Source organism: Oncorhynchus masou, chromosome 17 (genome assembly GCF_036934945.1).
Source record: "Oncorhynchus masou masou isolate Uvic2021 chromosome 17, UVic_Omas_1.1, whole genome shotgun sequence".
NCBI lineage: Eukaryota > Metazoa > Chordata > Actinopteri > Salmoniformes > Salmonidae > Oncorhynchus > Oncorhynchus masou.
Window position 1 is genome coordinate 34,858,193 of NC_088228.1, and position 20,412 is coordinate 34,878,604.

The 20,412-nt window shown below is 43.3% G+C and overlaps 1 protein-coding gene across 1 annotated transcript in view; it reads left to right on the forward strand.

The window, feature by feature from the left end:
* The window catches only part of LOC135558923 (leucine-rich repeat and immunoglobulin-like domain-containing nogo receptor-interacting protein 3), a 63,281-nt gene extending 43,128 nt beyond the window's left edge, over positions 1 to 20,153 (forward strand). Inside the window, exons 2-4 of the mRNA XM_064993150.1 lie at positions 14,619 to 15,231; positions 15,346 to 16,089; positions 16,269 to 20,153. Coding sequence (XP_064849222.1) covers positions 14,665 to 15,231; positions 15,346 to 16,089; positions 16,269 to 16,841 — 1,884 coding nt within the window. The 5' untranslated portion in view covers positions 14,619 to 14,664 and the 3' untranslated portion in view covers positions 16,842 to 20,153. The remainder of the gene's footprint in view (positions 1 to 14,618; positions 15,232 to 15,345; positions 16,090 to 16,268) is intronic.
* Positions 20,154 to 20,412: the final 259 nt, after the last annotated feature.

Sequence of the window (20,412 nt, forward strand, 5' to 3'; positions counted from 1 at the left end):
GTAGAGAGGGGGCAGCAAGGCTGAATCATGTCATGAATCACCCACCTCCAGCTTTTTCTCTTACCCATCACCTCCCTATCTCCTCCTGGACCACCATCTCTGTGTGTTTTTATGGATACAGTAGATTAATTGTGTATCCATATGCGACAATAACAATTACAGCCAAACATCTATAGCTGTTTGTCTGTGCTTGCTCAGCAAACAGGGGACATCCTAAGGACATGTGGGGACATTCCCATTAGGTCCCACTGATGTTCTGAGAACGTTCTAGGAACATTAAAACATGACTTTATCTTCAGGACCGTCAGAGGACGTTCAGTACAGGTCCCAGGTTTGGGCACAGTATAACGTTATAATAAGGTATTTTGATGTCCATTAGGGAATGTTATGAAAAGGTTCCTATCTGATTCTGAGAGAACGTTATCCATGAGACATGGAATAAAAGAAGGAAGGAAAGCGCTGCTAGGGTACACATTAATTTTTTGTAGTGGTCTTTGGTAAAAGGGGTAAATTGGTCACCAAAAATAAAGGGGGGGCGAAGGCATTTTTCATATAATGAATAAAAATGCCTTTATTTGTACGTCAATGGAACCAAGATTTAGAAGCTCTGACGTGTTTCGGCTGCATGCCCTTTGTCAGGGAGTACAAAGATTCAATGATACAATGTCTTATTTTGAACAAAGCATTTTCCGATCAACCCTGATTGAAAAGTGAGTGGTTACAGAATACTTAATCGTTAATAGTCATAGGACAACATCTAGTAAACAATAATATACAGTGCCTTCAGAAAGTAGTCATACCCCTTGACATATTGGTTGTCTTACAACCTGAATTCAAAATGGATTAAATTGATATTTTTTCTCACCCATATACACACAATACCCTGTAATGATGACGTGAAAACGTGTTTTTTTATATGTTTGCAAATGTATTAAAAATGAAATACAGAGATATCATCATTTACATAAGTATTCACACCACTGAGTCAATACTTTGTAGAAGCACCTTTGGAAGCGACAACAGCTCTGAGTCTCTACTGGCTAAGTCTCTAAGAGCGTTGCACACCTGGATTGTACAATATTTGCACATTTATCTTTTCTAAATTATTAAAGCTCTGTCAAATTGGTTGTTGATCTTTGCTGACAACAATTTTCAGGTCTTGCCATAGATTTTCAAGTAGATTTAGGTCCAAACTGTAACTTGGCCACTCAGAAACATTCACTGTCTTCTTGGTAAGCAACTCCAGTGCAGATTTGGCCTTTAGGTTATTTTGTTATTGGTTATTTTGTTTTTGGTTTAGGTTATTGTCCTGCTGAATGGTGGATTCAGCTCCCAGTGTCTGGTGGAAAGCAGAATTAACCAGATTTCCATTACGTTTATTTTTTTATCCAGAAAAACTCCACAGTCCTTAACGATTACAAGCATACCCATAAAATGATGTAGCCACCACTGTGCTTAAAAATAAGGATTTGTATTGGATTTTCCCCAAACATAAGACATTTTTTAATTTGTAAGTCGCTCTGGATAAGAGCGTCTGCTAAATGACTTAAATGTAAATGTTAAATGTTGTAGTATTACTTTAGAGATCTGTTGCAAACAGGATGCATGTTTTGGAATATTTTTTATTTCACTCTGCAATTAGGTTAGTATTGTGGAGTAACTACAATGTTGTTGATCCATCCTCAGTTTTCCCTATCACAGCCAATAAAATCTGTAACTGTTTTAAAGTCACCATTGAATGGTTTCCTTTCCACTCCAGCAACTGAGTTAGGAAGGACGATTGTATCTTTGTCGTGACTGGGTGTATGATACACCATCCAAAGTGTAATTAATAAAGTGTTAAAAAATGTTTGACCCATCTACCAATAGCTGCCCTTCTTTGCGAAGGATTGGAAAACCTCTTTGTGGTTGAATCAGATAATTGTATGGGAGCTGCCATCGGAGGACTGGTGTGTGAAGGTGGCACAGGATGGGCTAGACCGTGAAGGCGTACTGGAGATCTTGAGAGCAGTGCTGGCACAGGACGTGTAAGGCTAGGAAGGTGCACAGGAGGCCTGGTGCGTGAGGCTGGCACCATCGACTAACACGCACCTCAGGACGAGTATGGAGCGCTGACCCAGGCGCCATCAAATCCCCAACACGCTCCGTCGGGCGAATATCATGCTTAATGCACCAACATAGCAACTCCCTCATTACTCTCTCCTCCAATTTCCCCATTAACTTCTTCACAGTCTCTGTTTCGCTCACCTCCAACACCGGCTCTGGTTCTGGTCTCCTCCTTGGCTCCTCACGATAAACAGGGAGAGTGGGCTCAGGTCTGACTCCTGACTCTGCCACACTCTCCCTGAGCCCCCCCCCCAAGACATTTTTGGGGCTGACTCTCGGGCTTCCATCCGCGTCGCCGCGCTGCCTCCTCATACCAGCGCCTCTCAGCTCTCTCCGCCTCCAGTTCTTCTTTGGGGCGGCGATATTCTCCAGGCTGATCCCAGGGTCCTTCTCCGAACAATTCGTCCTCCCATGTCCATTCCTCTCTTTGCTGCACCTGCCTGTTACCACGCCGCTTGGTCCTGTTGTGGTGGGTGATTCTGTAACGGCGTTCTTCTGTTGAAGGAGGAGCGGACCAAAATGCAGCGTGGTGGTTACACATGTTTATTGATGAAAAATGACTAGACATGAAATAACTGAAACGTACAAAAACAACAGACGGAAACGTGAAAAACTATACAGCCTATCTGGTGAATATAAACACAGAGACAGGAACAATCACCCATGAAACACTCAAAGAATATGGCTGCCTAAATATGGTTCCCAATCAGAGACAATGATAATCACCTGACTCTGATTGAGAACCGCCTCAGGCAGCCATAGACTACGCTATACACCCCACAAAACCCCAAGACGAAACACACCACAATAAACCCATGTCACACCCTGGCCTGACCCAATAAATGAAGATAAACATAATATATTTTGACCAGGGCGTGACAATGTGAGAATGCTGTTCTTTGACTACAGTTCATCATTCAACACTATTGTTCCCTTCAAGCTCATCACCAACAGGAAGAAGATGCCAATATTCAAAAAGAATTGCAGTGAAATGTTCTGTCCACTGTGCACACCTCCAAAATGTGAGTGTGTGTGTGTCCGTGTGTGTGTGAGATAACTGAGTGAGGAATGGGTGTGTCGAGATGCAGAGAGACAATGATAGCACAATGAGAAATGGAAGGTCCCGTTCATATTAATAGGGGTTGATTAAACTGGGAGGGTGAAGGAACACACACCTGGGAGCTGATCGTTTCTTTGTTTTCTCTTGGTAGCAGGCTTATTACTGAGAGTTATGGGACGGGGTGAGCTCCCCTCTGTCTCTAGGCTTGTTACAACACAAAGGTAGAGTGGGACACACACACACAGTGGGACACACAAAAACTCACTTAGTTCCTTTTTGTCTCGGGCTGTGTACTCCCCTTAGAGTGCGGTATTGAATAATAAATTGCAACTTTTATGCTTTACACCACAACCAACACACACACACACATACATAAACACGTATATGCACAAACACACCAATGGAGGCTACTGAGGGGAGGACGGCTCATAATATTGACTGGAACGGAGTGAATGGAAAGACGTCAAAACATGGAAACCATGTGTGCTACTGTAGAAACGACAACACAATATACAGAAAATCAGGCACTTACTTTGATAGGAACACACACACATGTCCAAAGTTATTATTTGTAAGGAAAACAAAAATGAAGGCAATGTGAGAGTCAGCCAGAAAATGTGCCAGGGGGGAAACGTTTGAGAAAAGCCTGTTCTGACTAGAGATGCGCAAATGTCTGCATACTTGATCTGGGGAAACACGGGGGAAGAGCTTGGGCTCTCATCAGAGAGATGTTTGTCCGGCTCGGTAAAGCCACAAACATAAATTGTCCGCAACAGTGAAATGGGTTACTTCTTATGTGAATTAATGAGTAGGCGGAACACGCTCAATTCAAATAATTTGAAATGGTCAAGTTGAAACATAGCCTATAGATAATTAGCAGGCAGCATGCCTTGGTTTTAGGGCAGCGTGCCTTGGTTTTAGGGCAGCGTGGGTTAACTGTCCTGTTGCGTAACGATCAAATTTTGGAGCAATGAGTGCATTCTGACATCACCCCCCCAAGGGGCAACAGTTTGAAGCTCACGCGTGGAAAGGTTAAAAGTCTAAGCCTTACTGCAATTAGCCCATAGAAACGCATGGAATAACAGATTCATACATAGAAAAACAATAACTCAAAATAAAATAAAAATTAAATGTGTTTTTAAGTGTCTGTCCTATATCTGAGAGCTATAAGAAAAATCAGGAAACTATATATCTGATTTTTTTAGTTTTTGACTGTTGTTTTCTGCTCTTTTGTGGATGTCAGACATTCTAGCTGATGTCTAGTTCCAGTGTGATTTGCAGGCTTTTAAAAAAGAGCTTATTGTACTATCAGAGATGTGGTATGCTTGCTTATCTAAGATGTGATGAGAGAGGGAGAGACAGATAAACACTACCGTTCGAAAGTTTGGGGTCACTTAGAAATTTCCTAGTATTAAAAAAACAAAAACACATTTTTTTGTCCATTAAAATAACATCAAATTGATCAGAAACACAGTGTGGACATTGTTAATGTTGTTAATGACTATTTTAGCTGGATTTGGCCAGCTACAATAGTCATTTACAACATGAACTACCAATGTCTACATTGTATTTCTGATCATTTTAATGTGGACAAAAAAAACAAGGACATTTTTAAGTAACCCCAAACTTTTGAACGGTGAGAGAGAGAGAGAGAGAGAGAGAGAGAGAGAGAGAGAGAGAGAGAGAGAGAGAGAGAGAGAGAGTCTGTCCTTCACATATCATCTCCATTCAGAGAGGTTTGTGTCATCAGCACATAAGAATTTCCCGGTGGCCTTTATTCCTTACATCTCTCACCTCTCTCAATTCCCCATCTCTCTCTTTCTGTCTTTCAACGCTTCATCGCTCTCTCTCCATCTCTGCCGCGCACACACTCTTTCGCTCTCACTCAATGTTTGACATGGAGAGCATACAGAATGTGCCCCATATTCATCGGTTGCACCTGACGTCATAAACAGTGGTGCCTGCCATGGAGGGATGCTGTTACCTTGCAGTGTGTGTCCATGTCTATATGTGTGGGTGCCTGCATGCGATATGTGTTTGTGTGTGTGTGTGCTCATTGTGTGAGTGTGCGTGCAAGCGTGATTGCGTGTGTGCATGTCTGCTGGACACTTTTGTGGCCAGCCCAAAGTGAGCAGCAGAGGTCCACTTATAGCTAACAACATGCCACCTGAAAATTTGGCCTGTCAACTTCATAATGCCAATGACAGCTTTTGGATACCTTCCTTGGATCGATATGCAGTTATTCATTTTCAAGATACAGGCACTCTTCAATCAAATTTAGATAGACATCTCCCAAAATCGCACAAAAAACTTTGACTGTGACAAAACTTATCATAGGCTTTCTGGTCAAGTTTAAAAGACGGATATATTTATTTTGAAAACTGATATTTGTATTGATTTCTTTAGCAGGAAGACATTATCCTATGGCCCTCGTCAGAACGTTTGACTAAAACTTTGGACATATGAATCACCATTAGGGTAACCTGTCTCTCTGACTCTTATTTAATGGTTGTTATTAAGATTCGTTAATGTGTTTGTTTCTGTAATGAGCTGAGGCTCATGTGAGGACTCGTGTCTGTCTTGGTCATAGTTTATATTTTCTGGCTAGGCTTTTATCGAAATCTCTTCTTCTCTCTCCATTTCCTGCCTTCCTTCCTTCTCTCTCTCTATCTCTCTCTCTATGTGACCTCATATTGAGGCCGTGGGACTGCCACAGTAAAGCAATGGGAATTTGATGCTAAGCCTTGTGCTACGCTTGGCTTGGGCTTAAAATGGGCAAACTAAGCATGGATTGAATATGGGACTTACTGGTACTTAGCTATGGAAAGCACTTTCCCCGGGAAAGTACAGACTTGTCAAGTTCCCGCCTCAATTTGTATCGTGACAAGTAATGTAGAAGCTCTCCGAATATCCTGCTGACTGGATGACTGCTCTCGCCTGACTGCTACTAAATTGGGTTTGTGTGAGAAGGTTTACGAGGCTTACAAAGCATGTGTGTGTGTGTGTGTTTGTCCCTCCTCTAGCGATAGTAAATGTCTACTGTGTAGTTGTGTATTTGTGGATGGTTGAGCAGGCTGCTGTCTCTAAACCCAGGCATGGCTTATGGAGAGGGAGGCTGGGCTTTAGGGAGGACCATGCTCTACGGCCCATATACCAGCCGTGCCAGTCAACATGTCTGACCTATTTACACACACACACACACACACACACACACACACACACACACTACCTGATACCAGCACAGGGATGGAAACAGACACACAGAGTCAGACAGACGTATGTATTTGTGGACACACAGACAGAGCTAAAAAAAAAAAAAGTTTATACATGCTCAGGATGAACCCTGTGCTTTGCATGCTGACAACTACTAGCATCTTGCAGGTCTCTCTCAAAATGATCATGTTGATATCCTAAAAGGGGGTCTGACCTATGTTCCTTCAGCCCTATGACTCTGAAAAGCTTCTACCCCCAAGCCATAAGACTGCTAACCAAACTATCTGCGTTAACCCTTTTAACATTCACTTTTTGCTGTTATCCATATTATCTATCCTGTTGACTAGTCACTTTATTCCTAGTTACATTTAAATTTATCAGACTCCCTTATCCAGAGCAACTAGGGTTAAGTGCCTTGCTCAATGGCACATTGACAGATTTTTCACCTAGTCAGCTCTGGGATTCAAACCAGCAACTTTTCGGTTACTGGCCCAACGCTCTTAACCGCTAGGCTACCTGCCACCCATACGTACCGATCTACCTCAATTACTTCAATTACTTACTTCAATTACTCAATTACCCCTGCACATTGACTCGGTACTGGTACCCCCTGTATATAGCCAAGTTATCATTACTCATTGTGTCCATTATTACTTTTATTATTAAGAGTGATTACTTTCATATTATTTAGTTATTTTCTCTCTCTCTGCTTTGTTGGGAAAGGCCCGTAAAGTAAGCATTTCAGTCTAAGTCTACACCTGTTGTTTACGAAGCATTTGACAAATAAAAATGTATTTGATGTTCCCTCAGCTCTCCATGTCTAACAATGACAAAGAAAATCTAGACAAATATGTATGTGACCTGCTGAATATTTTCAATCAATATGACCTTGATTCTTTGGTCAATATTACAGCAGCCCCAAATGCATGTTCTGAGATGTAAAAATATATATATACAGTTGCAATCGGAAGTTTACATACACCTTAGCCAAATTCATTTAAAGTTTTTCACAATTCCTGACATTTAAACATAGTAAATATTCCCTGTCTTAGGTCAGTTAGGATCACAACTTTATTTTAAGAATGTGAAATGTCCGAATAATAGTAGAGAGAATGATTTATTTCAGCTTTTATTTCTTTCATCACATTCTCCGTGGGTCAGAAGTTTAAATACACTAAATTAGTACTTGGTAGCATTGCCTTTAAATAGTTTAACTTGGGTCAAACGTTTCGGGTAGCCTTCCACAAGCTTACCACGATAAGTTGGTGAATTATGGCCCATTCCTCTTAACAGAGCTGATGTAACTGAGTCAGGTTTGTAGGCCTCCTTGCTCACACACACTTTTTCAGTTCTGCCCACACATTTTCTATAGGATTGAGGTCAGGGCTTTGTGATGGCCACTCCAATACCTTGACTTTGTTGTCCTTAAGCCATTTTGCCACAACTTTGGAAGTATGCTTGGGATCATTGTCCATTTGGAAGACCCATTTGCGACCTAGCCTTAACTTCCTGACTGATGTCTTGAGATGTTGCTTCAATATATTCACATAATTGTCCTGCCTCATGATGACATCTATTTTGTGAAGTGCAACAGTCCCTCCTGCAGCAATGCACCCCCACAACATGATGCTGCCACCCCCATGCTTCGCGGTTGGAATGGTGTTCTTCGGCTTGCAAGCCTCCCACTTTTTCCTCAAAACATAAGAATGGTCATTATGGCCAAACAGTTCTATTTTTGTTTCATCAGACCAGAAGACATTTCTCCAAAAAGTTCATTCTTTGTCCCCATGTGCAGTTGCAAACCGTAGTCTGGCTTTTTTATGGCGGTTTTGGAGCAGTGTCTTCTTCCTTGCTGAACTAGGACTTTTACTGTCGATACAGATACTTTTGTACCTGTTTCCTCCAGCATCTTCACAAGGTCCTTTGCTGTTGTTCTGGAATTGATTTGCACTTTTCGCACCAAAGTACGTCCATCTCTAGGAGGCAGAACGCGTCTCCTTCCTGAGCTGCATGACGGCACCTTCAGGCGTTTGGAAATTGCTCTTGTGGAGGTCTCCAATTTTTTTCTGAAGTCTTGGCTGATTTCTTTTGATTTTCCCATGCTGTCAAGCAAAGAGGCACTGAGTTTGAAGGTAGGCCTTGAAATACATCCACAGGTACACCTCCAAGTGACTCAAATGATGTCAATTAGCCTATCAGAAGCATCTAAAGCCATGACTTCATTTTCTGGAATTTTCCGAGCAGTTTAAAGGCATAGTCAACATAGTGTATGTAAACTTCTGACCCACTAGAATTGTGATACAGTGAATTATAAGTGAAATAATGTCTCTGCAAACAATTATTGGAAAAATTACTTGTTTCATCCAAGAAGATATGACCTAACCGACTTGAATCTAGGCCTAAATTAAATTTGCCAGTGGTATTGCTTGGACATCTGGCCTATGTTGGGTGAAGTGTGGGATCATGCTGTTTTGTGTGTTTGGGGACTAGTGGTGGGTCTGCTCCTCTACCCCTTCTCATCTCCCTCAGGTGGAGTCTTTACATCTGGCTGGTGTGACATTCACAACACTGTGTGAGTTTGGGTACCGCTGGTGTGCTGCCCTGGCCAACAGAGGGGCGCAGCTAGGTGGTGTGTTTGTGCCTGTGCATGTGTGTGCGTGTGTACGTGTGTGTGTGTTTGTGTGCATGCGTGTCTAGGCAGGTGGTGAAAGCAGCTCTCAAACCAACCCACAGCCTAGTAATGAGGAGAGCCAGACAGAAACTGTAGTTTTCGCATCAATATTTTCACAGTCTTGTCTGCATATTCAATATTCAAAGTTAGCTATTAATGTTTGGTAGCTCGATTGGGTTTGATTTGAAATCGATTTCCATATGTGTGATTTCCAAATGTTATTTTTAGGAGATCATGATATTCTACTGCCATCTGGCTGCACTAATGATGCGTGTTAACAGGGCTGTAGACCTGTCTGGTCTGTGAGTGTGGGAGTCAAAAATGAAGCTCCTGTATAGATACAGAGTTATCCTCTCTATCAGAGCCATGTATTTCTGCCCTGAGGTATCCTACAGATGGACAGGCTAATGACACGAGCATACTAACAACAATGAATCAACAACAGTAACAACACATACAGTACATCAACAAGACAGACAACACTATACCAACTGCAATGACAACACTTATCTACAGTATTTATAGTTTGCAACAGCAGATAGTGATACATCTGATAAACCAGCCAGGTCACCCGTGATGCAAGTCAGTATTCAACATCCATCCATGACCGAGGGCATCGGGAGAGCACATGGAAAGCACACAACAATGAGCGCTGTTACGTTCAAGTAGGTTTCGGTTTTGCAAGGGTGTTGTGTGCAGGGATGGTGGATGGGCATAAGCACCAACTGCCCATAAGCATCTCCCTCTGGTGCCAAAGGTTGCATGTTCAAATCCAATGATAGAAAGTTGTTTTTGAGATTTTCGTTTGAAGCCTATCTCAAACCTTTAATAACCTTTCGAAGTTAATGCCTAACATTAAGATTTTGGAGTTAATGCCAAAACTTAACCATAACCTTAAAAATTCTGAGTTAATGCCTAAATTTAACCATAACCTTAAAAATTCTGAGTTAATGCCTAAACTTAACCATAACCTTAAACATTCTGAGTTAATGCCTAAACTTCACCTGAAACACTTCTAAATTTGACGTTTGAGAAACATGGATGAATTTCTAATTCAGACATGAGACTGTGAGAGTTAGTTGGATAAAAGGACCAGCCATCACAGACAGAGGCCCCACTGCCTCCATCACTCACCCCACAAATGGAACAGTGATCTAGGGGAGGAGAAGGGGAGGTGATGGAATGGAGTATACTGGAGCCTCTGGGGGAGGTCTGCCCTTGGCCCAGTTCACAGTTCTCATTCATGCAGTGACTCAGTCAGTGAACCATAGGATGACACAGGGGAGAGGAGACCTACAGACCTCATCCATTACACTGAATAACAGCCAGAGAAGCCAGGCAAGGGCACGCACACACACACACATACACTAACAGACAGGCACACACACATGCAGACACACATGCACACACACACATACACACATACACACCCATAGGCTGGTATAAGTTATGAGAGTGGTTGTTCAGTGGTCTTGTTAAGCTGGTTTGCAATGAAGTGATAGTGAAGCTTGGCCGGGTATTTTGATCGCTCATCTGTTGCTGCAGAGTTTGTGTCATGAAGAAGTAGCTATATTTGTCACGTTCCCCCCAAAAAATTCAATTTCCAGCTATCATAAAACAGGCAGGATCCTTCAGATATATGAGGTGTCTAGGTAAGCTATGTTTTGACAGGGCGGGTGTGTGTGTGTGTGTGTGTGTGTGTGTGTGTGTGTGTGTGTGTGTGTGTGTGTGTGTGTGTGTGTGTGTGTGTGTGTGTGTGTGTGTGTGTGTGTGTGTGTGTGTGTGTGTGTGTGTGTGTGTGTGTGTGTGTGAAAGAGAGAGGCTGGTTTTCTAAACTTGATATCTAGTTGTGTATTCAAGCTCTCTATCGAGATGCGGACCTCTTCCAGATAGGCCTCAGGCTAAGATTGAGAGCAGGCAGCAATCTGTGTGGGTTTACCAGGGGCTTTGTGTATGTGTGTGTGTGTGTGTTTGTGCTCTACATCAAGAAATTGTATTCACTGTAGTTGTTTCACCTGTCTTTGTGCTTGTCTCCACCGCCTCCAGGTGTCGCCCATCTTCCCTATTATCCCCAGTGTATTTATACCTGTGTTCTCTGTTTGTCTGTTGCCGGTTTGTCTTGTCTTGTCAAGTTTACCAGCATGTTTTCCGAAATTCTGTATTTCCTAGTCTCAGTTTTTTCTGGTCCTCCCGGTTTTGACCTCTTCCCTACCCTGACACTAATACCCTGACTACACCGCTCACGTCGCGTGCGCGAGCATTGCAAAATACATTTTGAAATCTATATTATTCAATTATTGCACCCACACTGCTCGCGTGTGCCAAATAGAAGTCAGTTCTATTTGTGACGCAGATCGCACTGCAAGTCCTGCCTCTCCCATCTCCTCATTGGTTTATAGAAGCAGGTACCTGAGAGATGACGAGCCATGTAATAGCAGAAAGAACAGCCAATGACTTGTGTGACTGGAGTCTTTGACCGGAGTCTGTGACTGGAGTCTTATGCAATACCCTCTGTTACACCTTACGGTCAGATGCTGAGCAGTTTCCATACCAGGCGGTGATGCAACCAGTCAGGATGCTCTCGATGGTGGAGCTGTATAACCTTTTGAGGATCTGGGGACTTATGCCATATCATTTCATGAGGGGGAAAAGGTGTTGTCGTGCCCTCTTCACAACTGTCTTGGTGTGTTTGGACCATGATAGTTCATTGGTGATGTGGACACCAAGGAACTTGAAACTCACGACCTGCTACACTTCAGCCCTGTCGATGTTAATGGGTGGCCTGTTTGGCCCACCTTTTCCTGTAGTCAACGATCAGCTCCTTTGTCTTGCTCACATTGAGGAAGAGGTTGTTGTCCTGGCACCACACTGCCAGGTCTCTGACCTCCTCCCTGTAGGCTGTCTTATCGTTGTCGGTGTTCAGGCCTACCACTGTTGTGTCATCAGCAAACTTAATGATGGTGTTGGAGTCATGCTTGGCCACGGAGTTGTGGGTGAACAGGGAGTACAGGAGTGGACTAAGCGCGCACCTGAACTATCCCTTTAAGATCCCAACTTTTAATGCAGCTCAGACTTAGACCTCTTAAAGATCGGACCCTTTTTTTCCCATTCGCCTAAAATTACATACCCAAATCTAACTGCCTGTAGCAAGGATATGCATATTCTTGGTACCATTTGAAAGGAAATAATTTGAAGTTTGTGAAAATGTGATAGGAAGGTATGAGAATATAACATCTGATAAAATATTAAATCTGATAAAAGATAATACAAAGAAAAAAACAACCTTCTTTTGTATTTTTTGTTGTACCATCATCGTTGAAATGCAAGAGAAAGGCCATAATGTATTATTCCAGCCCAGGTGCAATTTAGATTATGGCCACTAGATGGCAGCAGTGTATGTGCAAAGTTTCAGACTGTTCCAATGAACGATTGCATTTCTTTTCAAAATTATGTATCAAGACTGCCCAAATGTGCCTAATTTGTTTATTAACAACTTTTCATGTTCAAAACTGTGCACTCTCCTCAAACAATAGCAGGGTATTATTTCACTGTAATGGCTACTGTAAATTAGACAGTGCAGTTAGATTAACAAGAATTTAAGATTCCCACCAATAACAGATATGTCTATGTCCTGGGAAATTTTCCTGTTACTTACAACCTCATGCTAATCGCATTAGCCCACGTTAGCTCAACCGTCCCACAGGGAACCCACCAATCCTGAAGAAGTTTGTCTGCTTTTTTCATGGTGTTTCACAGCTAATAACAGCTAAGTGAAGCCAATACTTTGCATCATCATTCCTTTAATCATGGTCTTTTTAAAATAGCAGCCTTTAGATTTTAGAGAGAATAAATTATCTTCAATGTTTCCTTATAATAAAATTCTTGTGTGGCTCTTTAATTCCTGTTAAACAGGCTGCACTGTACCTGTTTCATCTTTGATCCCTGACAGCGTGTTCCATAGGTGTCAGTGTCGATCCCGCTCCCATTTATCTCTGATGTGCAAATTGTGTTGAGCTGATCTCAGCTCTCTTCTAGTGTTTAACTGGAGACGTGGAGGGAATGAGATACAGGACTAATTAGATGGAGCTCTAGGTTTGTAAGCCAGGGGCCTGGTGAAGTCTGGGTTCTGGTCCCAATATAAAAACACTAACTTGTCATCACTCCCTGTCCACTTGAAGGGGCATCACATCCTCTTTATGAAATGTTCAACCAAGGTCACTGACTTCCGTAGGTTGTTGTAAATGAGAATCGGTGCAATCAATGCTGAACCTTTGTGTGTGTGTGTGTGTGTGTGTGTGTGTGTGTGCGTGCGTGCATTGGGGCAGTACTGAACGTTCTGAACCTTTTGGCTGGTGTCCTCTGGCAAATCACTCAATGACAACATTGAGTGGGCGATTTGACAGGTTGCTTGAAGGAACGTTTAAGCATTAGCGGAGAGTGGAGAGAGGAACAACATGCATTTTTTATTTATTCAAAGTAAAATGACACATTCAAAGACACACTCACAGTCACTTGCACACACATTCTCACAAAATGACTCATAGTGGCAATGAGACAACAGGGTTTGCCTGACAACGTTATCTGAAATGTCTGTAAAATGTGTGTGTGTGTGTCTTTGCATGAAGAAAATGTTGTGTTCATGTCACTGTGACACACATGACACACATATACTGTGACACACTGTGACACACATATACACACAGATTTTACAGGCATTTCAGGGGACGTTTCCACGGTAACCCTCTCTTTGCATCGCATCGTATGTTGTGTGTGATGAATTCAGTGTGCGTCGAGGTACGAAGAAAGCACATAGAGCGAGGAGGAAAGAAGGGGAGGAAACATGCATGAATTCACAGGCTGCTTCTCACTCACGTGATTCCCAATGCCCTTTTTCTTCTGCTAAATGAACAAGTATCCTCACTACAGATGTAGGATCTTAATTTGAGCCAGTTTGCTACAGCAGGAAAATATTCCTGCATCAACAGGAAATGGGAATTATTATGTGGATTATAATTAATTGACATTTTTGTAGGGGTTGATACATTTTTCATAAGGGAAAATCAAGTCTGAAAGTCTGGAAATTACAAACTTCATAAGTATTTTTAAACCTCTAATGCAAGTTTAACATTTCCTGCATTGAACGGTGATCCAATTAAGATCCTATATCTGTATCTTAACTTTCATAAGCAAAATAATGTGCTATAAAGTGATGGTGTCAGTTGTACAGTAAGGTGCATTGATTATTCAGGACACTGAATGTAATTTTTATGAACATAAATGTGTTGATAGGTGTTTTAAAAGACTTCTCCATCTGTCTTCCTCTCCTCCCTTCACCCACACTCTTTTCTGTCTGTACTTTCCATTATCCCTTCCCCATCTCTTAAATTTCTTACCTTAATTCTCCCTTCTATTTTTCTCCATCTTTCCCTCTCTTTCTTCAACCTCCCTCTCACTGTCTTTATCTACCTTCTCCCCCACATTTTCTCCCTTTCTCCTCCCTACTCCTCTACTCTTTATTCCCAAACTTTCTCAATAACCTCTCCTCCCTCTGTCTCCCTTTCCCTATAGGTGTGTAGTACACTGACCCTGCCTGTGATAGGCTAGGAGTCAGATCATGACCAGCAGGGCCATGATTGGCTCCCTGGGCCCCAGTGTGTGGTCCCTGACGCCATGGCGGTGGGTGAGTCTCTGGGGGCCGGCCCTGCTGCTGGTTACCATTATATCCCTGCTGCCAGGTAGTTGCCAGGCGTGCCCCCCGCGGTGCGAGTGCTCGGCCCAGATCCGGTCAGTCTCGTGCCAACGGCGGCGCCTCACCGGCATCCCAGAGGGCATCCCGACAGAAACCCGCCTCCTGGACCTCAGCCGGAACCGGCTCCGCTGGGTGGAAATGGGTGACCTGGCACCATACCCGCACCTTGAAGAAGTGGACTTGAGTGAGAATCTCATTGCCACGCTGGAGCCCAATGCGTTCTCCAATCTGCAGAGCCTGCGGGTCTTACAGTTGAGGGGGAACCAGCTGAAGCTGGTACCCATGGGGGCCTTCGCCAAGCTGGGAAACCTGACCACGCTGGATCTGAGTGAGAACAAGATGGTGATTCTGTTGGACTACACCTTCCAGGACCTGAGGAGTCTGAGACACCTGGAGGTGGGAGACAACGACCTGGTCTACATTTCTCATAAGGTAAGCTGTTATCCATCTGTTTTCCAAGTACATTCTCTAACCTTTTATTGATTATATTATGTTTCCACAATTGGCACTCACATCTAATCAAGTTCAATCTGTTTGTATTTGAAGGCCTTTTCTGGTCTTGTGGGGCTGGAGGACCTGACCATCGAGCACTGCAACCTGACGTCCATCTCTGGCCAGACACTGTCCTACCTACGCAGCCTGGTCACTCTGCGATTAAGGCACCTCAGCATTGCCGCCCTAGAAGACCATAACTTCCGCAAGCTTAACAACCTGCGAGGGCTGGAGATCGATAACTGGCCCTATCTGGAGTACATCTCCCCGCTCAGCTTCCAGGGTCTGGACCTGTCCTGGTTGTCCATCACTAACAGCAACATCACCTCCGTCCCCTCGTCCTCCTTCAGGAACCTGATCCACCTCACTCACCTCAACCTGTCTTTCAACCCTATCACCACTCTGGAGCCCTGGGCTTTCAGGGAGCTGCTGAGGCTCAAGGAGCTGATCATGGTGAACACGGGCCTAGCTACGGTGGAGCCCCACTCACTGGGCGGCCTCAGACAGATCCGGGTCCTCAACTTCTCCTCCAACGAACTCCAGACCCTGGAGGAGGGATCGTTCCACTCTGTAAACAGCCTGGAGACGCTGCGGGTGGACGGGAACCCGCTGCTGTGTGACTGCCGTCTGTTGTGGATCCTGCAGAGACGCAAGACCCTCAACTTTGACGGCAGGGTGCCCGTGTGCGCTGGGCCGGAGGAGGTGCAGGGGTATAGCCTTAGCACCTTCACCGACTCAGCGCTCTTCGATCACTTCACATGCCAGAAGCCCAAGATACGCAACCGCAAGCTTCAACAGGTAAGAGTTATTATCCCACTTTGCTGTATATGTAAGCATAATGTAACTGCAGTGTAGGTACACATTGATATGTAGTACTTACAGCTTTGTTGCCTGTTTCAGTTTTGTGCCTGAAACTTAATTCATTAATTAATTTATATGTTCATTATTTCATTCATCCATTCATTCACTCCACTAAGGTGACGGCTCGTGAGGGCCAGCCAGTGAGTTTCCTCTGCAGTGCCGTGGGAGAGCCCGCCCCCAACATCATGTGGATCTCCCCTCAGCGCCGAATAATCACAGCCAAGAGCAATGGCCGCATCACTGTCCTCCCAGGAGGGACGCTAGAGATCCGCTATGCCCAGGTCACCGACAGTGGCACCTACATGTGCATCGCCAGCAACGCCGGCGGCAACGACACCTACTTTGCCATGCTCACCGTCCGGGGCGTGCCGCTGGATGCCGCGTCGGCTTTCTTCGCAAACCGCTCGCTGTACGGTGGCGAGTTCTTCAACGACACAAACCTGAACAGCACACGTGTCTTCCTCAAGTTCACCCTGGACCTGACCACCATCCTTGTCTCCACGGCTATGGGCTGCATCACCTTCCTAGGCGTGGTGCTCTTCTGTTTCCTGTTGTTGTTCGCATGGAGCAGGGGGCGGGGCCAGCGCAAGAATAATTTCACAGTGGAGACCCCTTTCCGGAAGGCCGAGGGGCCTGCGGCCACGGGTAGTGCCGGAGGAGCCCGGAAATTCAACATGAAGATGATATGAAACAACGCAGCCAAGGGCCAGACGGGGAAGGCATAAGCATGTCCCGGAAACGTGTTTGACAAAACACACAGCCCTGACTCGCAAAGATTTTTTTTTTAATGAAATTAAATCCAGACAGTATTCACACATGGCATGGCCAGATTCGATTTGATGATGACCTTGATCTCACCAGCCCTTACTGGTTTTATTCAGCTTGTGGTACAAATATGTATTTAAAATAATTATAAGATCTTTCCAGTGAGTAAATATAACATTGTCATTGAGCTTGATAAGAATTATATAAGTTAAGAATTTAGTGTGATCTTTTACTGGGTGATTACTGTGTTGTGAAATGCTTGTAGTTATGTCTCTCTCACAGGAAGTGACGTCACAGGAAGGGAAAAGGTCTTCCTTGAAGCTGTGTACTTGTAGTGGTCATTGCACAGAGGGCATGGAGAGACACGGTCATCAACTTATCACCGTATTTGTAGTCTTGCTTTCTTAAATTCTGCCTTTTTGAGAAATATTGCAATAGCATGTACATATTGCAATTTAAAGTAAGTTGTATAGTAATAAGATTATAGTATTGAATAAAAACAAGCCATTTTTGTAAGACATTTGGGATATGATTTCCATTGTCACATTTATAAGACAGCATCAAGGCCACAGCTGAACTGAGGGAGGATGTGCTGAGACAAGGACTCCAGAAAGACATTGAATCCAAGTGAAATGAATACAGAAAATTACTTCAATCATTTGACCCTTTCAAATTCATGACAAAAAAGATCAGAAGAAACATTAAAAAAAACATGAAAAGAAAGTATATTCTGACCATATATTCTAAATTGGGCCCACTTTACTTTCAGACGTGACCGTTTGCACAGGTTAGCTGTGTGAGTTGGAACAAAGCCACTGGCTGACGGTTGCCCTGACCCCCCCGACGCCCCAAGGGTTTGGTTGGGAAGCTTAACCCATTGGGCACGGGCCGCACGGTAATCATGATAACCAATACACAGCCCAGTGCAGCAGAGAGTAGTGGGGTCAGTGGGACAAGGGGAGAGGGATTATGTTTATGCCTCCTCTTTCTAACCTTTGAATAATACTACTACCATACCACTGCGGGATGTGGGGAGCGGGAGGTAGAGAAGGGAGTGTATATGCCCCCTATCTCTAACCTCCCTTATTAACCCTGCTCCCGTCCGACTGAACTTGGCTGTGCTGGGACAGAACTGACCTCCACACAGCTGGCAAGGGTGCAGCATGGAAGTCACGACACACTCAGAGTCACAGGCAGTGCAGAACACATACTCACTTGTACACATGCATACATGCACACAAGTGCACAGAACCTTTTCTCAAGACAAACACAAAGTCATATAGAGGGCAAATACACACACACACACACATATATACAGTTGAAGTCGGAAGTTACCATACACTTAGGTTGGAGTCATTAAAACGTGTTTTTCAACCACTCCACAAATGTCTTGTTAACAAACTATAGTTTTGGCATGTCAGTTAGGACATCTATTTTGTGCATGACAAGTAATTTTTCCAACAATTGTTTACAGACAGATTATTTCACGTATAACTCACTGTATCACAATTCCAGTGGGTCAGAAGTTTACATACACTAAGTTGGCTGTGCCTTTAAACAGTTTGGAAAATTCCAGAAAATGAAGTCATTTAGATGCTTTTGATAGGTTAATTATCATAATTTGAGTCAATTGGAGGTGTACATGTGGATGTATTTCAAGGCCTACCTTCAAAATCAATGCCTCTTTGCTTGACATCATGGGAAAATCAAAATAAATTAGCCAAGACCTCAGAAAAAAAGTGTAGATCTCCACAAGTCTGGTTTATACTTGGGAGCAATTTCCAAACGCTTGAAGGTACCGCGTTCATCTGCAGCCATCTTACCACTCAGGAAGGAGATGCGTTCTATCTTCTAGAGATGAACGTACTTGTCACGTTCTGACCTTAGTTCCTTTGTTTTGTCTTTGTTTTAGTATGGTCAGGGCGTGAGTTGGGGTGGGCAGTCTATGTTTGTTTTTCTAGGTTGTTATATTTCTATGTGTTGGGCCTAGTATGGTTCTCAATCAGAGGCAGGTGTAGTTTGTTGTCTCTGATTGAGAATCATACTTAGGTAGCCTGTTTTCCCCATTTTGGTTGTGGGTGTTTATTTTCTGTTCTGTGTTTTGTTGCACTGTTCAGGACTGTTCGTTTGTGGTGTATTGTTTTGTTTCAGTGTTCATTAAAACCGTTTTAATATGAACATTTACCACGCTGCACCTTGGTCCTCCTCTCATTCCCCAGACGACAAGCGTTACAGTACTTTGGTGCGAAAAGTGCAAATCAATCCCAGAACAACAGCAAAAGACATTGTGAAGATGCTGGAGGAAACAGGTACAAAAGTATCTATATCCACAGTAAATCGACATAACCTGAAAGGCCGCTCAGAAATCACTGCTCCAAAACCGCCACAAAAAAATCCAGACTACGGTTTGCAACTGCACATTGGGACAAAGATTGCACTTTTTGGAGAAATGTCCTCTGGTCTGATGAAACAAAAATAGAACTGATTGGCCATAATGACCATCGTTATGTTTGGAGGAAAAGGGGAACACCACCCCGAAGAACACCACCCCAACTGGGAAGCAATGGGGTGGCAGCATCATGTTGTGGGGGTGCTTTACTGCAGGAGGAACTGATGCACTTCACAAAATAGATGGCATCGTGAGGAAAGGAACATTTTGTGGATACATTGAAGCAACATCTCAAGACATCAGTCAGGAAGTTAAGGCTTGGTCGCAAATGGGTCTTCCAAATGGACAATGACCCCAAGCATACTTCAAGATGTGGCAAAATGGCTTAAGGACAACAAAGTCAAGGCGTTGGAGTGGCCATCAAAAAGACCTGACCTCAATCCTATAGAAAATGTGTGGGCAGAACTGAAAAAGAGTGTTCGAGCAAGGAGGCCTACAAACCTGACTCAGTTACACCAGCTCTGTCAGGAGGAATTTGACAAAATATACCCAACTTATGGTGGGAGGCTTGTGGAAGGCTACCCAAAACATTTGACCCAAGTTAAACAATTGAATGGCAATGCTACCAAATACTAATTGAGTGTATGTAAACTTCTGACTTCTGGGAATGTGATGGAAGAAAGAAAAGCTGAAATAAATCATTCTCTCTACTATTATCCTGACATTTCACATTCTTGAAATAAAGTGGTGATCTTAACTGACCTAAACAGGAACTTTTATTAGGATTAAATGTCAGGAATTGTGAAAATCTGAGTTTAAATGTATTTGGCTAAGGTGTATGTAAACTTCTGACTTCAACTGTATATATATATATATATATATATATATATATATATATATATATATATATATATATATATATATATAGTGCCTTGCGAAAGTATTCGGCCCCTTGAACTTTGCGACCTTTTGCCACATTTCAGGCTTCAAACATAAAGATATAAAACTGTATTTTTTTGTGAAGAATCAACAACAAGTGGGACACAATCATGAAGTGGTACGACATTTATTGGATATTTCAAACTTTTTTAACAAATCAAAAACTG